The sequence below is a fragment of the Portunus trituberculatus genome, chromosome 40 (assembly GCF_017591435.1).
Source record: "Portunus trituberculatus isolate SZX2019 chromosome 40, ASM1759143v1, whole genome shotgun sequence".
NCBI classification, from domain to species: domain Eukaryota; kingdom Metazoa; phylum Arthropoda; class Malacostraca; order Decapoda; family Portunidae; genus Portunus; species Portunus trituberculatus.
In genome coordinates this window covers 25,531,972-25,558,787 of record NC_059294.1, presented here as the reverse complement: position 1 = coordinate 25,558,787, position 26,816 = coordinate 25,531,972, and the positions used below count along the sequence as shown (strand labels likewise).

General features: G+C 36.6%; 1 protein-coding gene across 2 annotated transcripts in view; it reads left to right on the top strand.

Moving 5' to 3' along the window:
* Positions 1-26,816, top strand: part of LOC123516279 (tyrosine-protein phosphatase non-receptor type 2-like) — a 206,291-nt gene that overhangs the window by 175,614 nt on the left and 3,861 nt on the right. Inside the window, exon 10 of one of the 2 annotated variants that reach the window (XM_045275537.1) lies at positions 25,693-25,744. The exons of the other annotated variant lie outside the window; for it this stretch is intronic. Coding sequence (XP_045131472.1) covers positions 25,693-25,744 — 52 coding nt within the window. The remainder of the gene's footprint in view (positions 1-25,692; positions 25,745-26,816) is intronic. 2 annotated transcript variants of the gene reach the window in all.

The window sequence follows — 26,816 nt, the reverse complement described above, 5'->3', positions numbered from 1 at the left end:
TGAAGACATAAAACCAGTCATGAAGAAAAAGACCTTGGGGTGACAATTACCAATGACCTATCGCCAGAGAGACATATAAACAAAATAATTGGAGAAGTATTGAACTTATTGAGGAACATAAGAGTGGCGTTCGTATATCTAGATGAAGAAATGATGAAGAAAATAATTACTGCAATGATAAGACCGAGGCTTGAATATGCAACAATACAGTGGGCTCGAACTTAAAGAAACACATAAGGAAACTAGAGAAAGTACAGAGGGCTGCAACGAAAATGGTGCCTGACTTAAGAGATTTGACTTATGAAGACAGACTGAAAAGAATGCAACTTCCAACCCTGGAAAACAGAAGAAAGGGAGACCTGATAGCAATATACAGAGTGATGATTGGCATGGAAAAAATGGATAGGGAAGATCTGTGTATGTGGAATGGAAGAATGTCGAGAGGGCATGGGAAAAAACTAAAAATGGCCACTTATAGGAGAGATGTGAAAAAATATAGCTTCCCTCATAGAAGGGTGGAAGCATGGAATAGTTTAGACGTGGAAGTGGTCAACGCAAGGAATATTCATGATTTTAAGAAAAAGCTGGACATTAATAGATATGGAGACGGGACAACACGAGCATAGCTCTTTTCCCGTATGTTACAATTAGGTAAATACAATTAGGTAAATACACACACACCTAGTTGTAAAACTACAACTAGGTAAATACACACACACACACACACACACCGCCTAGTGTAGTGCTTAGCATGCTCGGTTCACAATCGAGAGGGTCCAGGTTCGAATCCCGGAAAGCGGCGAGACAAATGGGCAAGCCTCTTAATGTGTAACCCCTGTTCATCTAGCAATAAATAGGTACGGGATGTAACTCATGGGGTTGTGGCCTTGCCCTTGCTTTTCTGGTGTGTGGAGTGTGTTGTGGTCTCAGTGCTACCCGAAGATCAGTCTATGAGCTCTGAGCTCGCTCCGTAATGGGGAAGACTGGCTGGTTGACCAGCAGGGGACACACAACACACACTCACACACATTTCAAAGTGCTGCATTTGTGGTATGACCTACCCTCAGTATTACTATCTAATGTGACATCCTCAACAACAAATTAGATGAAGTCATCACCACCATCAGTACTACCAGCACCGACGTCGCAGCCATCACAGAAGCCTGGCACATCACCCCAGAAACATGTAACATTACAGTTTATCAACTCTTTCATCACAGGACAAACAAATGTGATGGATTAATGAAATACTGTCAGCTTGACCTTCACCCCATCCTCCTCCCTGTGGACACCCCAGAGGGTGTAGAAGCTCATGTCCCCTCCCACCCCCACCACTCTTCCTCCATCATTCTCTGCTTGGTTTAACCATCATCCTGGCATCACCACGGCAAACCAACTCATCACCCACATCATCAAAAACATTGACAAATTCCGATCAAGATTCTCGTCTGCCAAATATGTTGTCTGTGGTGATCTTAATCAGTCAAACATAAGTGAGATTGTAGAGCAGCTGAACCTCACTCAGGATGTGGATTTTCCCACCCACGGCACAAACACCCTCGACCTCATCCTCACTGACTTCACATAGCACTGCCTTCCCCCTCAGCCACTCCCTCCCAAGGGATGCAGTAACCACACCTCCATTCTGTGGTCGCTGGTGCCTTCCATCTCACGCCCCACACGTACTGTTGCCAAGACCTACAGACCCAGCTATGTAACAGTTTGGCCAGTGAGTTACACAACACTCCTGGATTGAGATACTCAACATTGACAACGTCCATGACAAGTGGAATAGCTCTCAACAAACCATCACCAATGTATACCATCCCTTTTTCCCAGAAAAATCTCTGCGAATCCACCCATCAGATGCCCCTTGGATCATGCCCTGGATTAAGCAGCTCATGCAGCAACAAAACACTGCCTTCTTCACCAACCCCCCACTTTTCAAGCATCTCCGCAACAAAGCAATATGAGAAATCAAGGCAGCAAAGCAATCTTACTACCCCAACAAGATAAAAAAGCTGAAGCAGGAATATATCAGCAGGCAGTACACCAAGATCTGTGACCTGTGTGGATTAAACAAGACCACCACCTCTATCTCGGGTGTGGCCCACATGCCCACCCGGGAAGCAACTGAGGCCATTAACACTCATTTTGCTAACATCTGCCCGTCTGCCCAGCCTAGACCTCACCTCACTCCTTGTCTACCTACTCACATCTGCACCACTCCCCCCAGTTCACGAACACAAGGTTGCCAACAAGCTACTCAAACTAATATCAAGACACTCCATTACTTCAGCTGACCACCCTATCAAGCTCTATCAGGAATTTTCCACTGAATTAGCCACACTCCTGTATCCCATTATCAGTGCCTCTCTCCGTCAGAGTCAGTGTCCCACAGACTGGAAGATGGCATACGTCATGTCCATCCCAAAAACCTGCTCATCTCAGTCCCTCAGTGACTATAGACCAATCACCATCACCCCATTCCCCAGCTTGCTCTGTGAAAGCTTCATCTTTGGATGGGCTTACTCTCAGCTCATCTTCCTCATGGATCAACAACAATATGGAAATATCAAGTCCTCTTCTGCCACTCACTGCCTTGTTGACCTCCTGGACTACATCTACAGGAACCTTGAAAAAAGGAAAACCTCAGGCGCCCTTGCTTTTGTAGACTTCCGGAAAGCTTTCGACCTTGTCCACCACACCACCATCATCACCAAAGCCATCAGCCTGCAGCTTCACCTCAGCCTGGTGTCCTGGCTCACTGACTTCCTCTCCCATAGGAGTCAGGTCGGTAGGCATCGGGGCACTACCTCCCCCCTTCACTACCTAACCTGTGGAGTACCCCAGGGAACCAGAACGGGGCTGTTATGCTTCCTGATGCTCATCAACAATGCCATGATGGACACCAGCAGTCAGTGGATGACACCACTCTTGCCACTACTGACAACACCAACCTGGACTACAACCACCTTCAGCTCTTCCTTGACTGTCTCCACACATGGACCACCAACAACAAAGTCACTGTTAACACCAACTATACAACAGTAATGCACATGCACACCTCCTCAGGTCATCCCCTCCAGGTAGTTCACTCTGCCAAGCTTCTTGGCCTGACCATTGACGACAAGCTGACGTGGGGCTAACACATTAGCAACCTCGTCTTGTCAGCCGCATACCAACTACACCTCCTCTGAAGGTTGAAGAAGCTGGGGACACCATCGTGTGAGCTAGCAAGTGTTTACTCCATCTTCATACTCCCTCAGCTCACATATACATCCCCAGCCTGATTATCCTCTCTCGCTGCCATTCAATGACACCAACTTGAGCGAGTGCAGAAAAGGACAGTGAGGCTGATTCTGGGAACTGACTGCACTACCTACCAGGAGGCCCTCCACACCCTGTACTTCACCACCCTTGAGGCCTGCCACATCTCCAGCAGTTTGCCACAAAGCTTCTCCACCACCCATGCCACAGGAACCTCCTTCCCCCAGCAGCCACAGTGTCCGACACCACAACAAGTTGCTCCCCATATGTGCAAGGACAGACAGATACAAAAACAGTGCAATATCTACAATAGTGAAAATACTCAACTCGTAAACACTGACTGTATTTGTGCTTAAGTTTAAGTATGTAATATTTCCCCATGTAAAATGTATATTTTCTGCTCCCGAGCTGCCTATGTCTAAATAAACTGTTTATCACTATTATTATTATTATACAATGGAACAAATGGGTGAAGGACTATACAAAGTGTAGAGGAGTAGAACATCCATACTTGACCTGATATTCATGGGAAGAAAAAAAAAGACCTTATCCAACCATTAAATATCATAGCCCAATGGGAAAAAGTAATCATGTTGTTTGGAAGTTGATTTAGAGGATCAAGAAATACTGAAATGCAATGAGGGACACAAACAAGGAAGATTGAGTCATGCCAAGACAAATTTTGAAGGATTAAGTAAATACTTTGGTAGTATTAATTAGGAAGAAATAATGGAGGGCAAAAGAGTGTAAAAGAAGTGTGAAATATTCCTAGAAAAGTACAATGAGGGGATGAAGAGGTATGTTTCCATATACAGAGTAAAGGACCACCAAACACTGTGGTACAATGCTAGATGTGCAGAAGCTAAGAAGAGAAGGTACATAGCTGGAAAGAAATTAAGGAAACAATAGAATGAAGGTAACAAAAAGCAATATAAATAGATACAAAATTAACATGTTAGAATAAGAAGGGAGGAGGAGAGAAAGTTTGAAAAGGATGTAGTAAGGAGATGTAAAGAGGAACCTAAGTTTCTTTACTTATATGTAAATGGAAAGATGACAAACAGAGAGACAATTATTTAGTTAATTACGGGAAATAGAATATATGAAACAATGGAAGAAGTGAGTGAACTCATGAATGAGAGATATAGATCGGTATTTAACCCTTCATAGCGGCAGGGCAGATGAGCGAACTACCAAATAAAAAATCATCTATATATTGACGCTACCGACTTGCGTCTATATATAGTTTCCCTGCAAATGGGTACTCCAGTTTGACATCTCTATAAAGACTCTGCCGCAAAACTGAACAAACAATTGAATCTATATATAGACTCTGCCGCAAATCTGCAAATACATCCGCAAATACATTCATCCATGCGTCTATATATAGTTTCCCTGCAAATGGGTACTCCAGTTTGACATCTCTATAAAGACTCTGCCGCAAAACTGAACAAACAATTGAATCTATATATAGACTCTGCCACAAACCTGAACAATTGACATCTATGTATAGACTGTGCTGCAAAACTGAACAAACAATTGAATCTATATGTAAGTATTGTTTGTGTTTGATTGGTGATAATATATGTCATTATGCTTGTATGAATGTTTTAGTTACTCGCATCCAGGACTTGTCACCTGGATGTAATTTACTTCCACTTTTCTTCTTTTTTTCACATACGTATTTGTTTTGTACTATTCATTTTTAGGCAACGTTGCTGGTGTGTGGTACAGTTCTTTCTCTTTGACATGATAGGATAATGATAAAAAATAGTATAAATAATGCAAAAATTTCCAGTATTAGCTTATATGCATAGCACATCCACCATCAACAAAGCACAAGTGGTGACTGGCCTTGAGAGGCCATGTTGACCAGTGTTTGGGTAGTTGAGATGCCAAATAATGGTGTATTTTATGAATTTTGTTGCTTGTAAGGAATCATCTAAATATAGACAATGCTACAACTTGTTGCAGTAAAATAAGAACAAGCGTCTATATATAGACGATCCAACAAAAAGTTCCATTTTCGAAACGTCTATATATAGATCCTCCACCGGGAAGGGGTTAATGTAGAAAAGGATTTTATAGAACCAAACGTTGAAGTGACTCAGGAAGGGTTAAGGGACACTATGGTGCAAAAACAGAAAATTAGCAAATTATTAAAGAAAGTGGATATTAGAAAAGCAATAGGGCCAGATGGAGTGTCAGGATGGACACTGAGATGATGTAGAGAACAGCTGGTTGAACAAATGTGAGATGTGATCAACAGCTCTTTGATGAAAGGGAAAGTACCAAAGGGGCAGAAAAGAGCAAACATAATGCTTACATACAATGGAGGAGATAAAGTGCACATAAATTTAAGGAAAAGTTGAATAAAAGTAGATTATGAGCCTCACTTGAACCCTGTAATATACAACTAGGTAAATACACACAGACACTTCTGGGATTCTTAAATAGACTGGCAACAGTGTGGTATAAAATCACTCACCATCCAGATTGCTCCTTGGTGTACTTCCTCCATTTCTGTCTAAACATATTCCACAGACAGAACATCAGTAATTCACAAATAATACTTCCATACAGGTATTGATTATATGTGAAACCTTTTATAGAAATAGATAGTGTATCTTTTACACACTAACAAATAGTGTGTTATAGTGCTCTGTTATTACTCTTTACTCTGTTTTCTTGCTGCATCTCTATCCTAACTTACTCCATGGACAACAGAATGATAGTAAATGGTCAATGTGATTCCATACAGACATTGATAATACTCGTACATAAGATATATGGAATACTTGGTACATGACAGGATGTCCTTTACCCATTATGATATGCATAACATTGGTTGCAGTTGTAGTGTCTTATGTAGTCATGCTTAGTGAAATAATCACCAAGCCACAGTTTGTTTCAAAAATGAAAAATTTAACACATTGAAAGTAATCTGAATTAAGCAAGGTTTTTAATTAAAAAATAAAGGATTATCAATTATCAGCCTCTACAAGATTTTAAGAACATTAAAATTGATGAAAGAAGATAGGCTATGTTGCTGAGAAAGATGCAAACAACTAAGCTACCAATTTAGTTTGTCATGTTGCCAGAAGTACACAAAGGCTAAACTAATTTAACATAGATCCTGCCTTTCAAAATGAGAAATAAAGTTTCAAGCTCATGTTTTGCAGTAAAGCGATAAACAGAAAAGATGACAGACAAATATTTGACCCTGCAATGAGGAAATACCGGAAAGATAGAGAGGCTTGAAGTCATTACTTTATGGAAGTTCCTGTAAGGGAACAAAGAGATATAGAAAGATAGATAGCTCAGGGAGATGGATGTGAAATTCATACTCATTATATTTTAAAGGTATTTTTGGCTATAGTACTTTGTTTGGAAAGAATTTTATTATTTTAACTAATAATTAATATTGCTTGTGTAGCCTTGCAATTAGGTCCTAGGTAATATATCAGCCAGGAAAACCAGATGAAGCTGGATATTTATGTTAGCTTTACAGGATTGAGTTGTGTGTCATAGTGGCAGCATAAAGTAGTTACATGGTATTGTGACAGTTTGCAAACAATCATACAATTTTTGCTGATGCAGCTACACCAGTGGGCAGGAAGATGAAAAATGCATGTTGCTGGAACAGGAAGAGTTCTTCCTTGCTTCCCCTTCTCTAGAAGCAACTATTCCATCTAGTACATGCAGCAAGTGCAGTGATGGTAATACTGATGGAGTAAAGATCAAGAAATCTTAGCAGTTTCATTAATAAAAGTGGTCCAAGACATTTTGTGTGATGTATACCTTATCTCCAGTAGTGTGGAGTGGTTGTGGCTGTATCCCCTGTTGTTGTTCAGATTTGGTGGCAACAGCTTGTAGAGTTTATCTCTCCTTCCCTCCAAAAATATAAATGAGTTAAATGAAGTTGGTAATTAGGGCATTTCCTATAGTCTGAAAAGACTGTCAGATTTACTACCCAATTGATTTCTACATGTAAATGGGGGTCAACTAGAAAAAATTCTTAATGCCATTTGTGTGTTATCAAACCAAGTGAAAAATATTAAGAACATATCTAGCTACCATCATCAACTAGAGAACAAGAAATATATCAAAATGACCTAAATACTATGCACATTGTCATGAGTCTGGGATATATCATCACTTTGGAGTAAATACTTTTTCCCTCAGTGCATGACCTTACTTTATCCATTAAGTTCTATAGTTAACATACCCATTTATAAAAAAAAAATAAAAAAAATTGATATTTATGAGAGAAGCAATCATATTTTGATGCCAAGTCTTGTGGAACACTGGTAAAGATTGTCTATTGAAATTGTGTCTCCCACATGTCTGTTTACATCCTGTCAATGTCTTTCCTGAGTTGCTACTTTCTTCTTTGGAAATACAACCCATCCTTTCACACATAAGTTCAATTGTTTGTGATATGTTCATCCAGTCAACTACAACACTTGTATAAACTTAATTTTACAACAGCACTGCAATCTCTTATCTCCTGTCTTGTTTGTTAGCTGTTTTGGAGAAGTCTAGATGTTTGATATTGGCCAGTCCTTTTGTTTCAGTACAGTTTCAGCCATCACAATATCCTGTCAACACAAGTAATACTCACTTGACTCTTTTTTGAGGATTTACCAGATTAAACACTAGTCTCTCCAGAGACCAGTGTTTTTTTTTTCTCCAAACTTATTATATACCAGATGATTACTGAGCAAGAAAAGTGTATGTGCATACCATTAAATCTAAAAAGAAAATTTAAATGTTAATAAACACATGGTAAGTGCAGCCAGGGTGAACACAGTAAACAAATCAACAAGTAGAACTTTGCCTTTCTAAAGAGATGAAGTGGAGATAATTTTTCTGGTAGTTTTTAAGATGTGGAAAATGTGGTATCTGAAGCTCCAACTCATTATTGTAAATTTTACTTTCTGGCATTCTGCCCTTAACCATATAGTAATGCTTTTTATGGTACTGGATATACAGACCTTGTTTATTCTGCATGTATATCCAATCCACTGCCATACCTCCCTTGCTTAACCATGTGAATGTTGTGTTGAGTATTGTGATATTTCTGTCACCACAAGCTTGCTACTACACCAAGTCATCACCTAACATCTTAAGGCAACACAGTTTTGGGTTCTGCCTCTGAATTATCATGCAAGAAAAAAATCCAGTTACAGTATTTCTAAATATTGCCAGTCATAGTTCATCCACAGTATAGAGGAGCAAAGAAAGGTTGCTTTTGTAGAAATCAGAGAGGTTTGTACAGATACAGGAAAGTTAGTGAAATAGATGGAGGAAAAACAGATGATGGTAGGAAAACAAACATCCTCCTGAAAGACTGTTACAAAATTAATGCCCTAATTACTCGTAGATGCAATTACAGTCATCCCTCATTATTCACAAAGTAACAGACAACTGTGAATAAGGAAAATCCATGGAAAATTAGTGCCCCTCCATAACCCTCTCACACACCAAGTTTTGTAAGTTTTCTTTCCAAAAGCCCTTCTGTTAGCAGACAGACATTTGTACACTTTCCAAAACTTTGATTTAGGAGCAGTTTTCTTTTCTTATGAAACTCATCATAAGTAGTTACATATTGTATATCATTATATTCATAAGGAAATTATGTTTATGATGATTACATAATATTAATGAAAAAAAAAAAGGAATTTCAATAAGATTTTTCCTCACATATAGAAACAAAACAAGAAGAATTATTCACAACCTTGTAGCTAAGAATTTTTTACGCAAGCATTCAGTACACTACACATTACTTAAACTGTCTTTTTGTAGCTTTACAATGAAACTTTAGTTATTGTAATATTCAATTTGATATCAAGAAAATAAAGAAAAATTGTAGTCAGCATTCACCTTGGATTACATGCATAGAGGCTGCGTTATGTGCTGAAACTGGTAAATTCCCTAATAGTCAGCTGATTCAGGGAAGCATCAGCTTTACCTTTTGTAAAACTTGTGCTCATCTTTGACTAACCCAAATTTGACACACCAAAATCTTTATTTTGAATAGATTTAGACTATTGGTTTGGTGCACATGTACATTAATGTAGTTTCCCTTGACAAGTCTGTGTCTGGTGCATTGGAAGATTAAGAATACCCTTTAGACCCCAAAACTTTTTATAAGTAAAGAAAAATTAACTCTGCAGCAGCATAAGACATACCTTTTCATAATTGGTTTAGTATGTTAACCTCCTGAGTCTTCACCTTCCTTGCATGCTTTGGAATGTCTCCTGCCAGTTTCATTGCAGGTCTCTTTGGAACCGTGTGAAGAAAAGCTTATGTTCATACAATACAGTCGTGAAGATGTGCCTTAGTGCATTGAGGATAATGATCTACATGAGCAAATGACTAAGGACTGAGGACAATGACATGAGGTCCCAGGTTATGACATTGGAGCATGGGAGCACTGTTTGTGTGGTGAGTGGGTCTGAGCATGTGTTTGATGTGGTGAGCACTTTTTTTTTTTTTTTTTTTTTTTTTTTTTTTTTTTGTGTGTGTGTGTGTGTTTACCTAGTTGTGTTTTGCAGGAAAAGAGCTATGCTTGTGCTGTCCTGTCTCCATACCTACTACAGTCATCCAGTTTAGCCTTAAAGTCATGAATATTTCTTGCTTGAACTACTCTCATCCAACTTGTTCCATATTTTTAAGCTTCTGTTTGGAAAGCTATATTTCTTAATGTCTCTTCTACACACAGCCTTTTTTAATTTCATGCTGTGTCCCCTTGTATTTCTTGAGTCCCTACACCAATAGGTCTTCTTTGTCCACTATGTCGATCCCCTTCCATGCCCTGTACATAGCAATGTTGGAAGTTTTAATATCTTTAATCTGTTCTCATATATTAGGTCTCTCAAACTTGTAACCATTTTGGTTGCAGCTCTTTGAATCCTTTCTATCTTCTTTATATCTTTCTTATTATTTGGTGACCATATAAGTGCAGCATATTCTTGTATAGGTTGAATCATGTATTCTATTCTGTGTGTGTGTGTGTGTGTGTGTGTGTGTGTGTGTGTGTGTGTGTGTGTGTGTGTGTCATTCACCATGGTTGTCTACTGGTCACCCAGCCAGCCTTTGTGTGTGTGTGTGTGTGTGTGTGTGTGTGTGTGTGTGTGTGTGTGTGTGTGTGTAATTCACCTTGGTCGCCTGCTGGTCACCCAGCCAGTCTTCCCCATTACGGAGTGAGCTCAGACCTCATAGGCCGATCTTCTGGTAGGACTGAGACCACATCACACACAACACACAACGGGAAAGCGAGGCCACAACCCCTCGAGTTACATCCCGTACCTATTTACTGCTAAGTGAACAGGGGCCACACATTAAGAGGCTTGCCCATTGTGTGTGTGTGTGTATTTACCTAGTTGTATTTACCAAGTTATATTGTACAGGGTTCAAGTGGGGCTCATAGTGTCCTGTCTCCATGTCTTCATTTATCCATTTTTTTTTTTTTTTTTTTTAGCTATGCACATTATGTGTTGTAACAACTTCATCACTCAGTGCATTCCACTTTTCAGTTGTTCTATGTGGAAAACTGTATTTTCCAATATCCTTCACACACTGCCTCATCCTAATCTTCTTTACATGCCCTCTTGTCCTTCCAGCTTCTTATGTCACCAGCACCCGGTCTTCCTTGTCAATCTTCTCAATGCCATTTACTATTTTATACATTGTTATCAGGTCTCCTCATTCTCTTCTATCTTGTAAGGTTGGCAGTCCCATATCCTTCAGCCTTTCCTCATATTTTAGGTCCTTTAGTTCTGGCACCATCTTTGTAGCTATCTTCTGGATCTCTGTGGGTATTTGTGTGTGTGTGTGTGTGTGTTTCACTGTTTGATCTGCTGCAGTCTCTGACGAGACAGCCAGACGTTACCTTACGGAACGAACTCAGAGCTCATTATTTCCGATCTTCGGATAGGCCTGAGACCAGGCACACAACACACACCGAGACAACAAGGTCACAACTCCTCAATTTACATCCCGTACTTACTCACTGCTAGGTGAACAGGGGCTACACGTGAAAGGAGACACACCCAAATATATCATATGAATTATATATCTGATGTTCTGAACATGAATATAATTATTCATGTAGGTGATACAAAGATTATAAAATTAGTGTAGCTGTTAGTGGGTTTTTTTTTTTTTTTTTTTTTTTTTTTTTTTTTTTTTTTTTTTAGAAAGACAAGATAGCTATGTAAATGGACCAAGCATTAGAATGGAATCCAGTGCTAAAAGTGTCATGACCCATGGAGTTTATCAGTGAAAGTTCCTGGAAAATGACCAGAAGATCAGTAATAGAATCAGATAAAGGGAAAGAAGTTCTGTTTGACTGGAAGTTGTAATATCACTATGAACAGTCATTGAAGGACATGTGACTCAAATTCTGACTGTCATTTCTGTAGCAGATATCTAGCCACAACATGTACATTCACATCTCAATTTTTATCATAACTATTTCAAGGTTCAAAATATTTGCTACTTACATTAAAAAGAAAAAAATTATATACATGGAAGTGATTCTTAAAAGACCTTCAGTGAAGCTGGTATAAAGATGATGTTGGGAGAGGAGGAGGATGGGGAGCAGTAGATGGAAGACCCTATTGCATTTTTTAGAATAAATTTAAGAAAGCATTGCAATGAAATATTTCTTGACAGTAGAACTTGACATGTAGAAGGCAGAGCATAGTGAGAAAAATGTGCAATGCTTTTGTAAAGGGTAACCAAATGAGTAAGGTATTAAAGACCATTCTTTGGATTGAGAATATCAAGGAGGTAATAGTTCAGCCATAAGGAATGAAAAGCCGAGAATTAGTATGCTTAACATTCTTTTAAAATGTAAGTTAGCGTGAATAAAGTTTAAATCTCAAAGAATTCATAAACCAAGAAGATTGACAGGAAGTAAAACATACCTACTGCTAGCTGAAAACAGATTACATGCAAGTAAACATATAATCTGTCTTTTAAATTGAATTAAGAACAAATACCAAGCAACAATGGCAAGATTTGAGACAACTCATCCCGTGAAGCTGTACAGTCCTAAGCTAATCAATGTTTTGTGAAGAAAAATTTGGTGATTTTGATGGGGTTTGTATTGCAGTATAATCAGTGAGAAAGTGGAGAGAATTAATGGTACTGGAGATGTTTAGATTTATCTCTTTTTATGTATTCTCTCTCTCTCTCTCTCTCTCTCTCTCTCTCTCTCTCTCTCTCTCTCTCTCTCTCTCTCTCTCTCTCTCTCTCTCTCTCTCTCTCTCTCTCTCTCTCTCTCTCTCTCTCTTATTAAGAAATGAAACCTTTATTTTTTCTACACTATTCATCTATTTTATAAATGTTTCTCATTTGGTGTTTGAAGTTTGAGATATTTCAGCAGCAAGCAGGAACTAGGATAATAAAGAAAATTGTATACAACTTTACTTTGAGTATTTTTTTCCATACTGTGTAGGAGTAATATGTGCTGATGAAAATCAAGGAATTGAAGGACACAGTAAATTTTTGAAGATAGTGGAGATTTTACAAGAAAAGCAAATTATTTGTAGTAGTTACTTTAATCTATATAGATACTGCATGAATTACAAAGTTATGGTCAAAATTTTTACTCATATAAGTATGTACTGAATAAAGTCTTTTTAAACTTGAGCTTCATATAAAGATAGATTGGAAAACCTTACTTTTTCAAACAATAAATGGAAAGAGAACCAAATAAATATTAGTATACAAGACTATTACAAAGACTGGGAAAACTGAGATGCCACATTATATGCATGTGACCAGTAATTTTAGTGATCCATTCAGTCTCCATTTAAGCAATCTCAGCTCCTCATCTATTGGGGTATTTCACAAAGGTGTGCACTTCAACTTTTCCCTAACCATTTCAATTTATTTCTTTTTTCTGTATGACTTATAAGAGCTCAAATTTAGCATCTTATAAGGCATTCCATTCCTCACTTATAAGATATAAAGCCAACATTTCATAGAAAGCTATCTCATTGTCAATTAGAAATTACATTCTATATTTCATAGTTCATGTAGTAGGATTTTTACTCCAATATCAATCATATAACTCGGATACTGAAATTGGCAATCCATGCTTTTGACAAATTTCCAGTGCCAGTGTTCACCATTCTTTGTTATAAGTAAAATTACTAATGACATTTTTGACATGACAATTTATGCAGCTAGTTGCTACATATAAGCTCTATATGAATCAGAATCAACATTGTATTTGGATGTCTCTGGCATGCTACTTATGGCTGAACATTATTCCTCAAAACTGAGTACTGTCTGTAATGCAGATTAACTTTATTTTGTCTACTTCTACATAAATTTCTTCATGCTATGTGCTCTCTTCAGTTTCAAGACTATTTTCTAACATCTCAGCAATCAGGACCAAACAGTCCACATACAACAATTCTCAGGACACTCCAGTTCAAAGACCTCTTGATAAATACTACAAGTTCTGCTTAAAAGAAGAAAAAAAGTTAATAGAAGTAGGGAACCCAACATTGAAAGCAGTCTAAGTCATCTATTCCATCACTATTTCTTTTTTATCAATGTGCTAAATCACCCTCAGTACTGCTCTTCACTCATCTATGCTTCCTGAGTGTCATTGGATTTCACAGAAGATTTTCACTGGAATCCATAGACCACTTCCCTTTTCACCTGTACCACCTGCTTGTCTGCTTTGAATTTTGCTAAGTATTTAACAAATCATCACCATAGATTCTAGTCAGATATTTTTTCAGGTTAACTTATGGAAAATGCTAATCTCTCTCTCTCTCTCTCTCTCTCTCTCTCTCTCTCTCTCTCTCTCTCTCTCTCTCTCTCTCTCTCTCTCTCTCTCTCTCTCTCTCTCTCTCTCTCTCTCTCTCTCTCTCTCTCTCTCTCTCTCTCTCTCTCTCTGTGCCAATAGAGTTACTCTTCAAGTTGACTAACATTACATGCATGATGGATTAACTGTGCCTCTATCTTAAACAACTATAGGCATTTTCTATTTACAACACTGATCAGCTTCAGATCACTGATCTCTATCTAGATCTGATCTGGATTTGCTCTAGGTAAATAGAATGCTCACAGCCATTATTGATAAAAAAAAAACAATAACAACACACGCATGTTAGTGGTCAGCTGTCACAAGCAGCAGACTGTTGTTGCTTGCCACTGTGCTCTAAGGAAATATCAGTAAGGACTACAGCCTGCTGTACATTTCTTGAGGAGGTTAGGCCAAGAAGGCCACCAATGAGTCCCACTTCCATGCCTACCCAGGCAGCACAAGACATGCCTGGCCATGAACATTGTATAATAGTTATGCAAAGCTCTCTTCACACACAACATGCTGAAAGTACTTGTTGTAGTGGAATATAGAATCGTAAAGTGAGAAAATACTTTAGTATAAGGTTAGGCTAGCTAGATCTGTGTGCTGATGCTATTGACACCATTACTTGAGGCACTTCCAAACTAGAGACTTGTCATTTTCCACTGAAGGAGTATCATTTTTCTTTTCCTCATCATGTAGTCAATGATAGGTGTTAATGGCCATGTGATTGTAATCAGAAGCAATTAAACCAAGGTGTTGTGTGGCTTGTAATATCTCCTTTGCTTCTAGTATCTCATGTGTGACCAAGACTGCTCATATTATATGCATATAGCAGCAGTCTGCAATGACATTACCATTCGCTTTGTTCCTCAGACATATCAGCCATTTTCTTACAATGTACTTCTTGAATATATCTCAAATAGAGGTTGCTCAGCCACTAATATGGCTTCCACCAGTAGCTTCAGCTTGTGTAGTCTGCTATATCCCACCTCTGGATCTAAGTCACCCTATGATCCAGATCACTCAGATCAAGGTAAATCCTTATATTGATAACTCCTATTTCCCTATCGGAGTCTCAGAATCCTATGGAACACTACCATTAATAGTTTGAGAGTGAAAGAACATTGACCATTTGCAACATGACCAATAGAATAGTGGCAAAGGAAACTTGAGATAGAGAAAGGTGGATGGAAATAGTAAGAGGGATGTTTTGAAATAACTTATATAAAACTTTATGAAAGATTTTTCAGTTTCAAATACAGAAAAGGATTTCTTGAAATCACAAAAAAACAATTGACTAAAAGCTATGTTTGAGAAGCCAAAAGATTGTAAGTGGATTGTTCTTTGTGGGATCCTCATCAACTATTTGGTAACTTAACTCATAGATGCCTATTCATATTTCCCCTTATGAAGATGGAGGTAACTGAGACAAGGTGACAACATGCATACATTTACAAGCATTTCCTACATCTTATCTCATAGATCTTTAGAAGGCAGAGGACCAATTCCACATCAAATCTAGATCTCTACATACGAGTATTAGGGCCTGAGAGCAGAATTGATTTGCTTTTTTTTTTTATGCCTTAACTGATTCAGTCTTTTATTTCCATATCTGAATGATATCTGATCAGACTAGGTCTGAGAGAATCTCCCATTGAGACCCTTGAGGCCACATTACCTTTATTGCATTCATAATATGTTTGTCCCTATCACTCACAACTATTCTTCCTAGCTTCAGATATCTCTTTCTGTCATGCATTTAATTCTCACTTAATCATTGTCTGTGCATCTCATTCACATTCAGATGCTTCGTCACCTGCTCCCCTAGCATTGTCTCTACACACGTGAACCATCATCTCTCTCTGTTGTGTTCAGTCAGCTAATTCTTCAGTCACCACTTTATACTTTCTCACTCCTCACTTGATTTCTACACATTACTTTTCATGTTATTGATTGTATAGAGTTGAAGAAAATGTAACTCAGGTTGAATGTTTCAGAGTGTGTCAGGAGTAACAGAATAAGGAGGTACAAAAGAGAATCTGCTCTTAAGAGAGATGACTAATTGAACAAAGCTAGGAATGTTGTGATGGTTTTGACATAAAGGAAAAATTGAAGGACAATTGGTAGAAATTTATTTCATGTTTATTTTGTGCAGAAACTTCAAATTAGTTAATGCCATTTGTATTGAAAATTTTAATGAATTGTGTGTGTGTATGTGTGTGTGTGTGTGTGTGTGTGTATGTGTGTGTGTGCATATATGATCACCAACAATGATGTGCAATATTGAAATGATGTACTGTTGTAATGAGCCCATTACAAAATCTGGTGCCTTTGCCTTTTTAGAATTTTTTGACATTTTTGTAATATCTTAATTTTAGATAGAATATTTATATAATGTAAGAAAATGAACTGAACAAGACCCAGGTATAAAAATTGAGCATGTCATAATTTGATTTTATCAGACAACTTTTGTTAGTTACTTTGTCCTTCTTTGTCTGTTGTACAATCTGGTCTGGTAGGAAGATATCTACTCTCTGCTTGTTTAGTATTCATCAGCTGCTGGACCGGCACATTCAGAGATGATGCACCCCAGATGTGTGGGAAATTACATTTTTCTTGGGTATGTTATCTTAAATTATGGAAACATTTTGTATGTATAATGGATGGCATTCCTGTATGTATAATGGAAGGCATTCCTGTGTGTGACAAATTTGACCTGTTGCAGTGTGGACATATTGCGAGGTGTGTCCATGTCCATACAAAATCTGCTAAAACATCAATTGCACTTCCTGCATTTTTTATTTCCATTTTTTTCATTATTCATTTATTCATTTATTTTTGTTTATTTATTTTACATATATATATTATATGTATGTATATATATATATATATATATATATATATATATATATATATATATATATATATATATATATATATATGTATATTATATGTATACATATATATATATATATATATATATATATATATATATATATATATATATATATATATATATATATATATATATATATATATGTATATTAGAACATATTCTGAGTTCTAGATGAGGTAAACAGAGATAAGTACACCAGATTTTCTTCTTCATTTAATGCAATGTTTCACTTTTGCAGAAGGTATCTTCAGGGCAAAAAGTAGAATTAGAATTGAATAACTGAAGCAAAATGCTTCAAGAAGGTATAGAAAAAGAAACAGTGTAACATTCTGTAGAGCAGGGGTCCTCAATCTTTTTCTTGTTAAAACCTCCTGAGTTATAAGACAATCTTCCCAAACTCCAAGTAATCTGACACTGAACAGAACATTAATTCAGTTTTTTACTAGTTTTTACATCTGGTTTCCCTATAGTTTTAGGGTTAGGATGGTGCCTCATAGCAATGGGCTTCAGTTTTAGCATATGGGAACCATTGTCCTGAGTGGATGCCTTTCCTAACTTCAGACCATGGCCAGGATTTGAACCCATGCGCTGGAGGACTCTGTGGCCTCCAAAGTGTGTGTGGTCCCTCTGTATACTAAGCCAATATGCAATGTTACTACAAAAGATGTTATTAGATCAGCCATCTAAGTCCCCCTGGAATGTTAATTTAGGGACACTAACTCAATATGCAATGGTACTTCAAAGATAATATTAGAACAGTCATCTAAGTACCGCTAGAAATCTTCTTGTGAAACCCTTGGGGGTTCATGAATCCCAGTTTAAGAACCCCTGCTATAAAGGGTACAGCAATGTGAGGACAAACAGACACAAAGAGAAATAAAAATACTAGTAAAACAAATAGGAAGCAAAAGAATGATGAGAAAAGGAACAAAACACAGATAGTAGTGATATACAATATGATCTATTGATATCACACTGAAATGAAAAAAAAAAAAAAAAAGTTTAATGTGGTAAACAAACCTGTGTGCTTTCTCTGGTGAAGTAGTGAGGACTGACAAAGGATGATGGTGTGTGAACTAGATTTCCAATCTAGTTTTTTTTTTTTTCTCCTATGTACCTGCTTGTTCTCACATAGTTGTTCCTTCTTTAGGGCAGTATGTTGTTTTTATTATACCTTCTAAATGTATTTTACCTGAATTATTCAATTTTGGTTATATTTTAACCATGATGATACTATTTTGCAAAGATGAAACATTGCTATAAATTTATTTGCAATCTTTCATATATATATATATATATATATATATATATATATATATATATATATATATATATATATATATATATATATATATATATATATATATATATATATATATATATATATATATATATATATATATATATATATATATATATATATATATATATATATATATATATATATATATACACACACACACACACACACACACACACACACACACACACACACACACACACACACACACATATATATATATATATAGATAGATAGATAGATAGATAGATAGATAATGTCAGTATTCTGAAGTTTGTGAATGTCATTTGAAGTATGAAAATTTGCAGTTAAAGTTGAACAATTGTGGACCTTATGATGAATACACACTTAATTACTGTTCAATGGCCACAAATCCTGTTTTGGTTATTGATGCACAAGATTTATTAGCTTCAGTTGATATTTCATATCTCACTATATTTATTGTTTTCTTTTAGTGACAAAGTATTTCTTCACTCTGTTCCAAAGATCAAACTTTGTATAATGTACAGCACATAATATTGCCTCCCATCTTATATTGTCACATGTTGTAATGGCTGCTTAGGTATAACATTTTTATGATATCTGTAATCAAAAAAAGGAGTTCTATATGCACAAGATGCTCCTGCCTCATCAATCAAAGTTTTCTATACAAGTGGATAATGTAAATATTTTCCATTTTTATATCTGAGATTTTCTCTTAGATTATGAAAAAAATAAACATTAGGAATGAACGAATAAAAGCAAACTCTAGTATGCATCTGTTGTAAGACAAGGTGGTTTGACCTTAAAGACTTTTGATATATCTTTGGTTTGCAAAGAAAGGAAATTTATTTGGCATGTAATGTATCTATTTGCATCATGAATATTAATGCATATTACGAATGGAAACATAAATCTTTCCCCATTGGCCTTGGTTCATACCAAGGGTGTAATGTGCCATACTTGTTGCCAACAACATCCAGTCATAACTAAACTATCTGTTATACATATGCACTCCTACTTTGCTGCTGCCACAAAATTTAAGATTTTCTTAACTTGATAAGTAAAAGGCATAGTTACAAGTCTGGATGATACAGCTTTAGTTGTATTAGTTGTAAATGGTACAACATTTAACATTAGTAAACTGTAATGCTATATTCCTATTTCAGTAGGTAGACAAGGATGTGAAAACTTTATAAGCTAATAAGAAAATTTATTTTTATATTTACATATACATTCACTTGTCTGTAATTGTATCAACTACTTAAAGTAGTCATGTTAGACTGGCACATTATTTGTGCCATATTTTGATTATTGTCATAATTATGATAATAAATCATTCCCATGCATAGAGCTTCATTGTGCATGTACGTATTTATTGCCATTTACTTAGTGATGCCTATTTTTAAGTGTGTGAGGAAGGAGAGTGTATTGGTGGAACACAGTCAACTTGAACAATGTTTCCACAGTTACATTGTGTCAAGCACTTCTTGCAAATCTTAAGTAGACCATGGTATTAGATTTTGTAGTTTTAAAGAAATTAAGCTTGCTGTTTAATTCATAGTTAAGTAAAGTAAATGCTGTATTGTGTATTTTGATGTATTTTTAGGTAAGTTTACAAAACAAAAAAAAATGGTGTTTGTTACTCTGTAGCATATGAATGCTGTACCCTCAGATTGGTACACATAGCTAAACTTGTGCTAAGTGACAAAGAATTGCAGATATGTCTCATTGTAACAATGTAATAATGATGATGATGATAATAATAATAATAATAATAATAATAATAATGAGGATAATAATAATAATAATAATAATAATAAAGATAATGATAATGATAATATTAATAATATTATAATATAGGTAATAATCAGCATTATTACTATTAATCAATACAAGCTAATCTTCAAGAATAAATTCAATATAATGATTGGATGCAACAAAACTGGTAACTTGATCTTCAGATTTATTAATAAAGGTATAGTTGAAAATACTGAAAAATTTTTATTTGGTGGATTTTGATATTTACTTTAATTATTGCACTTTTTCATTATTACTATTACTTATTGCATACTTTTACAAACCCTCTCAAGTTCAGACATAAGTTATGTAGCTGATTTTGTTAATTATTTCTGTCCTCAACATTAATGGTTTGTGCTTATATCTGCAGCTCTAGTAAGATTTTCATTTTCTTGTGATAAGCTTTTTACCATGAATATTTCAGCAACTTTTCACTAAGTACTATGTGAATTGGAAGCACATATTCCATACAATATAAAATATGTCAGTGATGTGTTTACAGGTACTGTTACTTAAAAGGGAATATTCACTACTCAGGATGTATTCATGTTCAGTTTGCCATTCGTGGAATGTTTCATGTAATGAAATAGTCCGTAATTACTCAAAGTTTTTCATTCCAAGCTCCTGAAATATGCATGTGATATTAAAAATGAAGGAAGAAAGGTCATTAGAATATCTTTCTAAAGATCACATTGTATTTTCTAAAATCACTGATCCTTCCAATTGAGGTTTGCATGAATATAGATACAGTGGAACTTTGGCTCAGGAACTTAATCTGTTCCATGACTCACTTAGCAAACCAAAATATCTTTTTTTCCTGTTGATATTAATGTAGTAAATACAATTATTTTTTTCCTTTTTATTAATATTATAGAGTGAAATTATGGCTAGAGAGGAAAAGATCAAGTCTGGCCATACACCAAGTTGGCTGGAAGGAAACACTACAGCATATGAGTCAGTGTGTTGCAGATTGTGTTGCTCAGTTCCACCTGTTGTCCCGTTTTTGAGTGGAGTCTGTGATCTAGAAAGACTTTACAACCTCTTGTTTTATGTGTGTATCTATTGTAGATGTAGACTTTCTGGAGTGCCTACACACCAGGAAACAAAGTTAAATATGACAAATGCAGAACATATGCTATCATGAGTAGTGCAACACTCACTGATTTATACAGACTTGTATGCTCCTGTGTTTCCAGGTAATGCATGCTTTATGTAAGGCAAGATGTTATCTTTTCCTTTTTAATCGTCTTTCCAATCACCCTGAAAGACTGGAATTAGAAGGGGATAGGGGGATACAGGTTTAACCCCCAGCTAGAAAGGTGCTTGAACTTGAAATCAGTGACAAGCTATAGTTGATGATGAAGAGACTTGCCATTGTGTGATGATCATGCTGTTCAGGGCAGATGGACCACAACACAGCTGTAGGAGTAAGCATGTACTTGCCAGCTGAGAGAGTTTGTGGGGTATTTGTGTGTTCATACACTGAAATACCATTTGTGAATAAATGCAGAGTTGTTAAAAATCTGTGAACTGATTTGTTTGTAAAGAGGAAAATTCATGAACTGAGGTTCCAATGTATATCGAAATATGCATTGAATACTGCTGTGCTTTATTAAAGTCAATCTCCATCATTATATAGACAGTTTGAGATGGTATTGAGATGGTGCATGTGTGTGTATGTATTTATCTAGTGTTTGTTCATATCTGGTTGTCACAGGCAAGAAATGAACTATCTATTCTTATCCTGTTCCATCATATTTATTTACTACTATCATTTAGTTTTATTTTATAGTCATGAATATTTCTTGCCTGGATCACCTGTGTATTTACCTAATTGTATTGTACATGGTTCAAGCAGGGCTCAAAGTGTCCTGTCTCCATGTCTCCATTTATCCAATTTTTCTTTCAAGTTATGCACATTATGTGCTGTAACAACTTCATCACTCAATGCATTCCACTTTTCTACCTTTCTATGTGGAAAACTATTTTCCAATATCCTTCACTCACTGCCTCATCCTAATCTTCTTTACATGTCCTCTTGTCCTTCCAGCTTCTTCTGTCACCAGCACCAGGTCTTTCTTGTCAATCTTCTCAATGTCATTTACTATTTTATACATTGTTATTAGGTCTCCTTGTTCTCTTTTATCTTGTAAAGTTTGCAGTCCCATTTCCTTCAGCCTTTCTTCATATGTTAGGTCCTTTAGTTCCGGCACCATCTTTGTAGCTATCTTCTGGATCCGTTCTAATCTTCTTATATCCTTTTTCAAGCTCAGTGACCACTCCACTGCTGCATATCGTGTAGGTTGATGTGCATGTGTATTTGTCAGTGTGTCTGTCTGTGTCGGCTACAAGGATGAGAATGCTTATATTCGCTGCATGTCAAAAAGAAAAGGGTAATAGAAAATCACCTAACAAAATGTTCTTTTTAACTATAAACATTTTTTTATTTCTATTTTGTCACTTTACTGTTACTTTCCCTTGTACCTGAATACAATCATAAATTTGTGGAAAATTTCAGTGTGTACTAGAAATATTACATTTATTTATCTCAGCCAGTCTGTCTACTCTCATGCCTGCTTGCCAGCTTATTTACCTGCCAATTGTCCTGCTTACCAGTTAAATCTCTCTCTCTCTCTCTCTCTCTCTCTCTCTCTCTCTCTCTCTCTCTCTCTCTCTCTCTCTCTCTCTCTCTCATAACTCCTTTCTGGTTCTTACGTAAAAAGGTAATAAGGCATTTATTCCGGACATTGCAATTTTTTTTTCCTTCTTTTATCTTCATATGTGGTCAGTAGATATGCAGGTTAAATCTGTGATATTATATATATATATATATATATATATATATATATATATATATATATATATATATATATATATATATATATATATATATGGTGATATAGCTGCTAAAATGTTAGACCTTCCCTGCTATCATATTTGCATGTCTATAATGGTTCTATTGTTCTCTTGTTAGTTATACAGGGTGCCCTATGAGTCAAAATACTGTATACTTTGTGCTATGATAGTTCAAATAGTTAGGTAGAAAATGTATACATATACACATATATACCTTGTTTTGTTTTATTTGCAAGAAATGAACATGTAAGATGTGTGTTCCTAGAGTCACTTGCCTGGATGTACCTCTGCCTCCTTTTTTTCCCTTCTCTCTAGGCTCCCCAAGTAGTACTTTGGTGGTGCTATGCAGCAAAGTATGATATTTTTTTTGTGTACAATATACAGTGCTAGTCGTGGCATTATGCCAGGTGAGTGCCCTGGCATAATGCAGAGATGAAAAACAATGGTGTACCATATAGGAGGATCTTTTTCCTTCATGTCATTATGCCAGTACCAGCCATTAGCATGACGCTACTACCTCTCAACACACCACAGTACCACCTCAGTGTCCGCATGGCTGTCATGGTGAGAGGAAGTGTTGTGCCATTGTTCTCTCATTTGTGCCATCTTTTGTCTATGTTCCCCTTGGTTCCTGGGCTATACGTTGGTGATTATAGGTAAAAAGAAGTTGTTAACACCTGTAACTATAGCTAAGATCATAGGGCTTCACAAAGCTGGGCGCAAGGATGATAGTGGTGTAGAGTTACTGTGTGCTAAAACTTGGCCTTGCCCCCTCAAAGAAGACATCTGTACGTACTTTAACTGTGTTCAAAAGGGAGCTAGAGAGTACACCTATCATAACTGCCAGAGAATTGAAAGAAAGAAAAAAAACATCTGCTTTCTGATGCAAACTAGGCCAAGGTTTAGCAGATGGTAGCTCAACACCACCATTGTCCTTGAAATGCTTCACCCAGTGTCTCACAAATCGCTCACTCACACTTACATTTGCCTTTATTTTTCTTGTCTAGAGCCCAGCTTTGTGAAGCCTTATGATCTGAGCTATAGTTACTGGCATTAATGACCCATAATCACCAGGGTATAGCCAAGAAACCAAGAGAAACACAGGCAAAAGATGGCATGAATGAGAGAACAACAACAGTGCAACACTTCTTCTCACCACGACAGCCACACGGGCACTGTGGTGTGTGTTGGGAGACAGTGAAGTCATGCTAATGGCTGGTACTGGCATATTGCCATGACGGAAAAAGATCTCCCTGTATGGTAGACCATTGTTTTTCTTCTCGAAATTATGCTAGGATGCTCACCTGGCATAATGATGTGATGAGCAATTTATGCATTCAAATCCTTACAGGAAACAGGAATCATTTCAATTTTTGTATGTGTCAGTGAAGAAAGTGTATATTCAACACAATAATATGGTGGTTATTAAGTGCTACTTTTTAAAAGATAACATGGCAACTCACTACAAAGGTCATCATCTTTAACAGATGATGTCATGGCATTTATGTGATTGGCTGCATCAATTAACAGACAGTCAAGGTGCATAATTTTGTTCCTGTCATTCCTTATCTGCTCTCCAGCCTCCTCAATATGATGTATCAGCTTCTCTCTGGAATGTGATTTGTTCTTGTACACCAAAGATTTCTTTCCAAAGGAAGTACATAATCCATTAACGTCAGATCAGGGGATCATACTGGCCACTCCTGGGGCCTCCTTGACCTATCCATATATTAGAAAATTGATCTCAAGTGAGCTGTTCCTGCAACACATAACTTACATGTCAATTTCTTGCAAAACAATTGAAAACACAGCATATGTATATAGAGCATTTTCAGCTTAGAATTATTTTAACTATCATATCTTGAGGTATGTACCTGAATTTGTAGGACTCCCTGTAGAATAATATGTTCAATGAGTATATACACCAAACCCTCTGCTATCGTGCCTTCTGCTGTTGCGTTTCATTGCTACCGCATGTACTGAAAAAGCACATATGTTTGTATCTTGCCTGAAATTACTGCTATTATGCACTCATCATTCAAAAATTTCCTTGTTATGTAGTCATGTGGTAGTTGAGTCTCTCTGTATACTTTTATTGAGAAATAGTTCTTCACATATTTTCTCAATCTACCCATTCACCTTACCTGCTAATTGTCCACAATGAGGTACCGTATTTGACAGTATATAAGACACATCTTTTTCTAGTACTTTTACCAACCCTAACTGCATGCATCATTATTGTATTGCTGGTATTATCTTTACCAGTATTATCACTTTAAAAAGAAATTATCATAAAAATTAAAGCAATCTAACCTGTGAGGCTGTGACGCATGTTTACAAATATCAGCTGATTGACGCTCTGACTCAATGCCATCTAGCGGTGAGGAGTAACAGCAAGTTCATGATCATAACAAAACATATCAACACCCTGACCCTTATGGCAGCAGAAGGGAAAAGATCAAGCTATACAGTTTCCTTCAAACTACAAGTGGTACATTATGCCAAGGAGCATGGCAATACAGCAGCAGCAAGGGCTTTAAGGCCACCACCTATGGAAAAAATTGTGTTTGGCGACACCAAGACCTACAGAAGAGCACAAGGAATGATAAATGCTTTCTGTTTGTGTGATGTGCTGCTCGATTGCTTTCAACTGAAAATTTTTTTTCCTTAATTTGACTTGTTGAAATAAAAATGCATTTTATATATCCGTGAGTCCTTTATGAGAATGTATAGGAATACATGTTTTCACAGGGGATGGCACTTGGATTGTTCTCCCGCGGAGCAACTCGTGCATTACACACAAGTATGTAAGACGCACACCCATTTCAGGAAATCATATTCAGGAAAAAAGTTTTACTATTGAAAGCAATGTAGCAGCACATTACACAAGCAGAAGACATTTGATCTTTCCTTGCACTCTAAAGTTGGTCTTCTTGTTGCCAGATAGTTACAATTTTTCCGACAGGTGGTGGGCGAAAAGGCCTTGCTGCAGTTCTTTGGTTATGTTTCATGGTATAATCTACCACTTGTAGTTTGTAGGAGATTGTATAGCTTGATCTTCCCTTTTGCTGCAATAATGGTGAGGTTCTTGATGTGTTCTATTATGATTATGAACTTGTTACTCCTCAGCGGTAGATGACATTGAGTCATGGTTCCAGTCAGCTGATATTTATAAACATGTGTCACAGCCCCATAGGTTAGATTACTTTTATTTTTCTGATCATTCATTTCTAAAGTGATAATACTGGTAATGATAATAATACCAGCAATAAACTAATGATGGATGCTGTTAGGGTTGGTAAAAGTACTGGAAAAAGGTGTGTCCCATATAGAGTTAAATACAGTGTCTCTTTGTGGACAATTAGGAGCTAAGATAGATGGGTAGACTGGGGAAACATGTGAAGAACTATTCCTTAATAAAAGAATATCAAGAAACTCAACTATCATGTGATGTCATAACAGGGAGTTTTTAATGACAGGTGTACGATAGCAGTAATTTTGTGTGTGATTTAGACATATGTGCAGCTTTTTAAGTATGTGCAATAGCAATAAAATGCGACAGCTGAAAGTGCGATAGCAGAGAGTTAAGTTTGTGTGTGTGTGTATTTACCTACCAAGTTTTAGTTTTACAGGGCCTGGGCTTTATGCTCGCATGGCCCCATCTCCATATCTGCACTTATCCAATTTTTCTTTAAGACTATGGACACTCGTTGCTGACACCACTTCCTCACTCAAACTGTTCCAAGTCTCAACACATCTTTGCGGGAAACTATATTTTTTAACATCTCGCAGACATCTTCCCTTCCTCAGTTTCTTACTATGCGATCTTGTGCTTCTAATGTCATATTCTTCTCTCAGGATTAGTTTCTCATTAT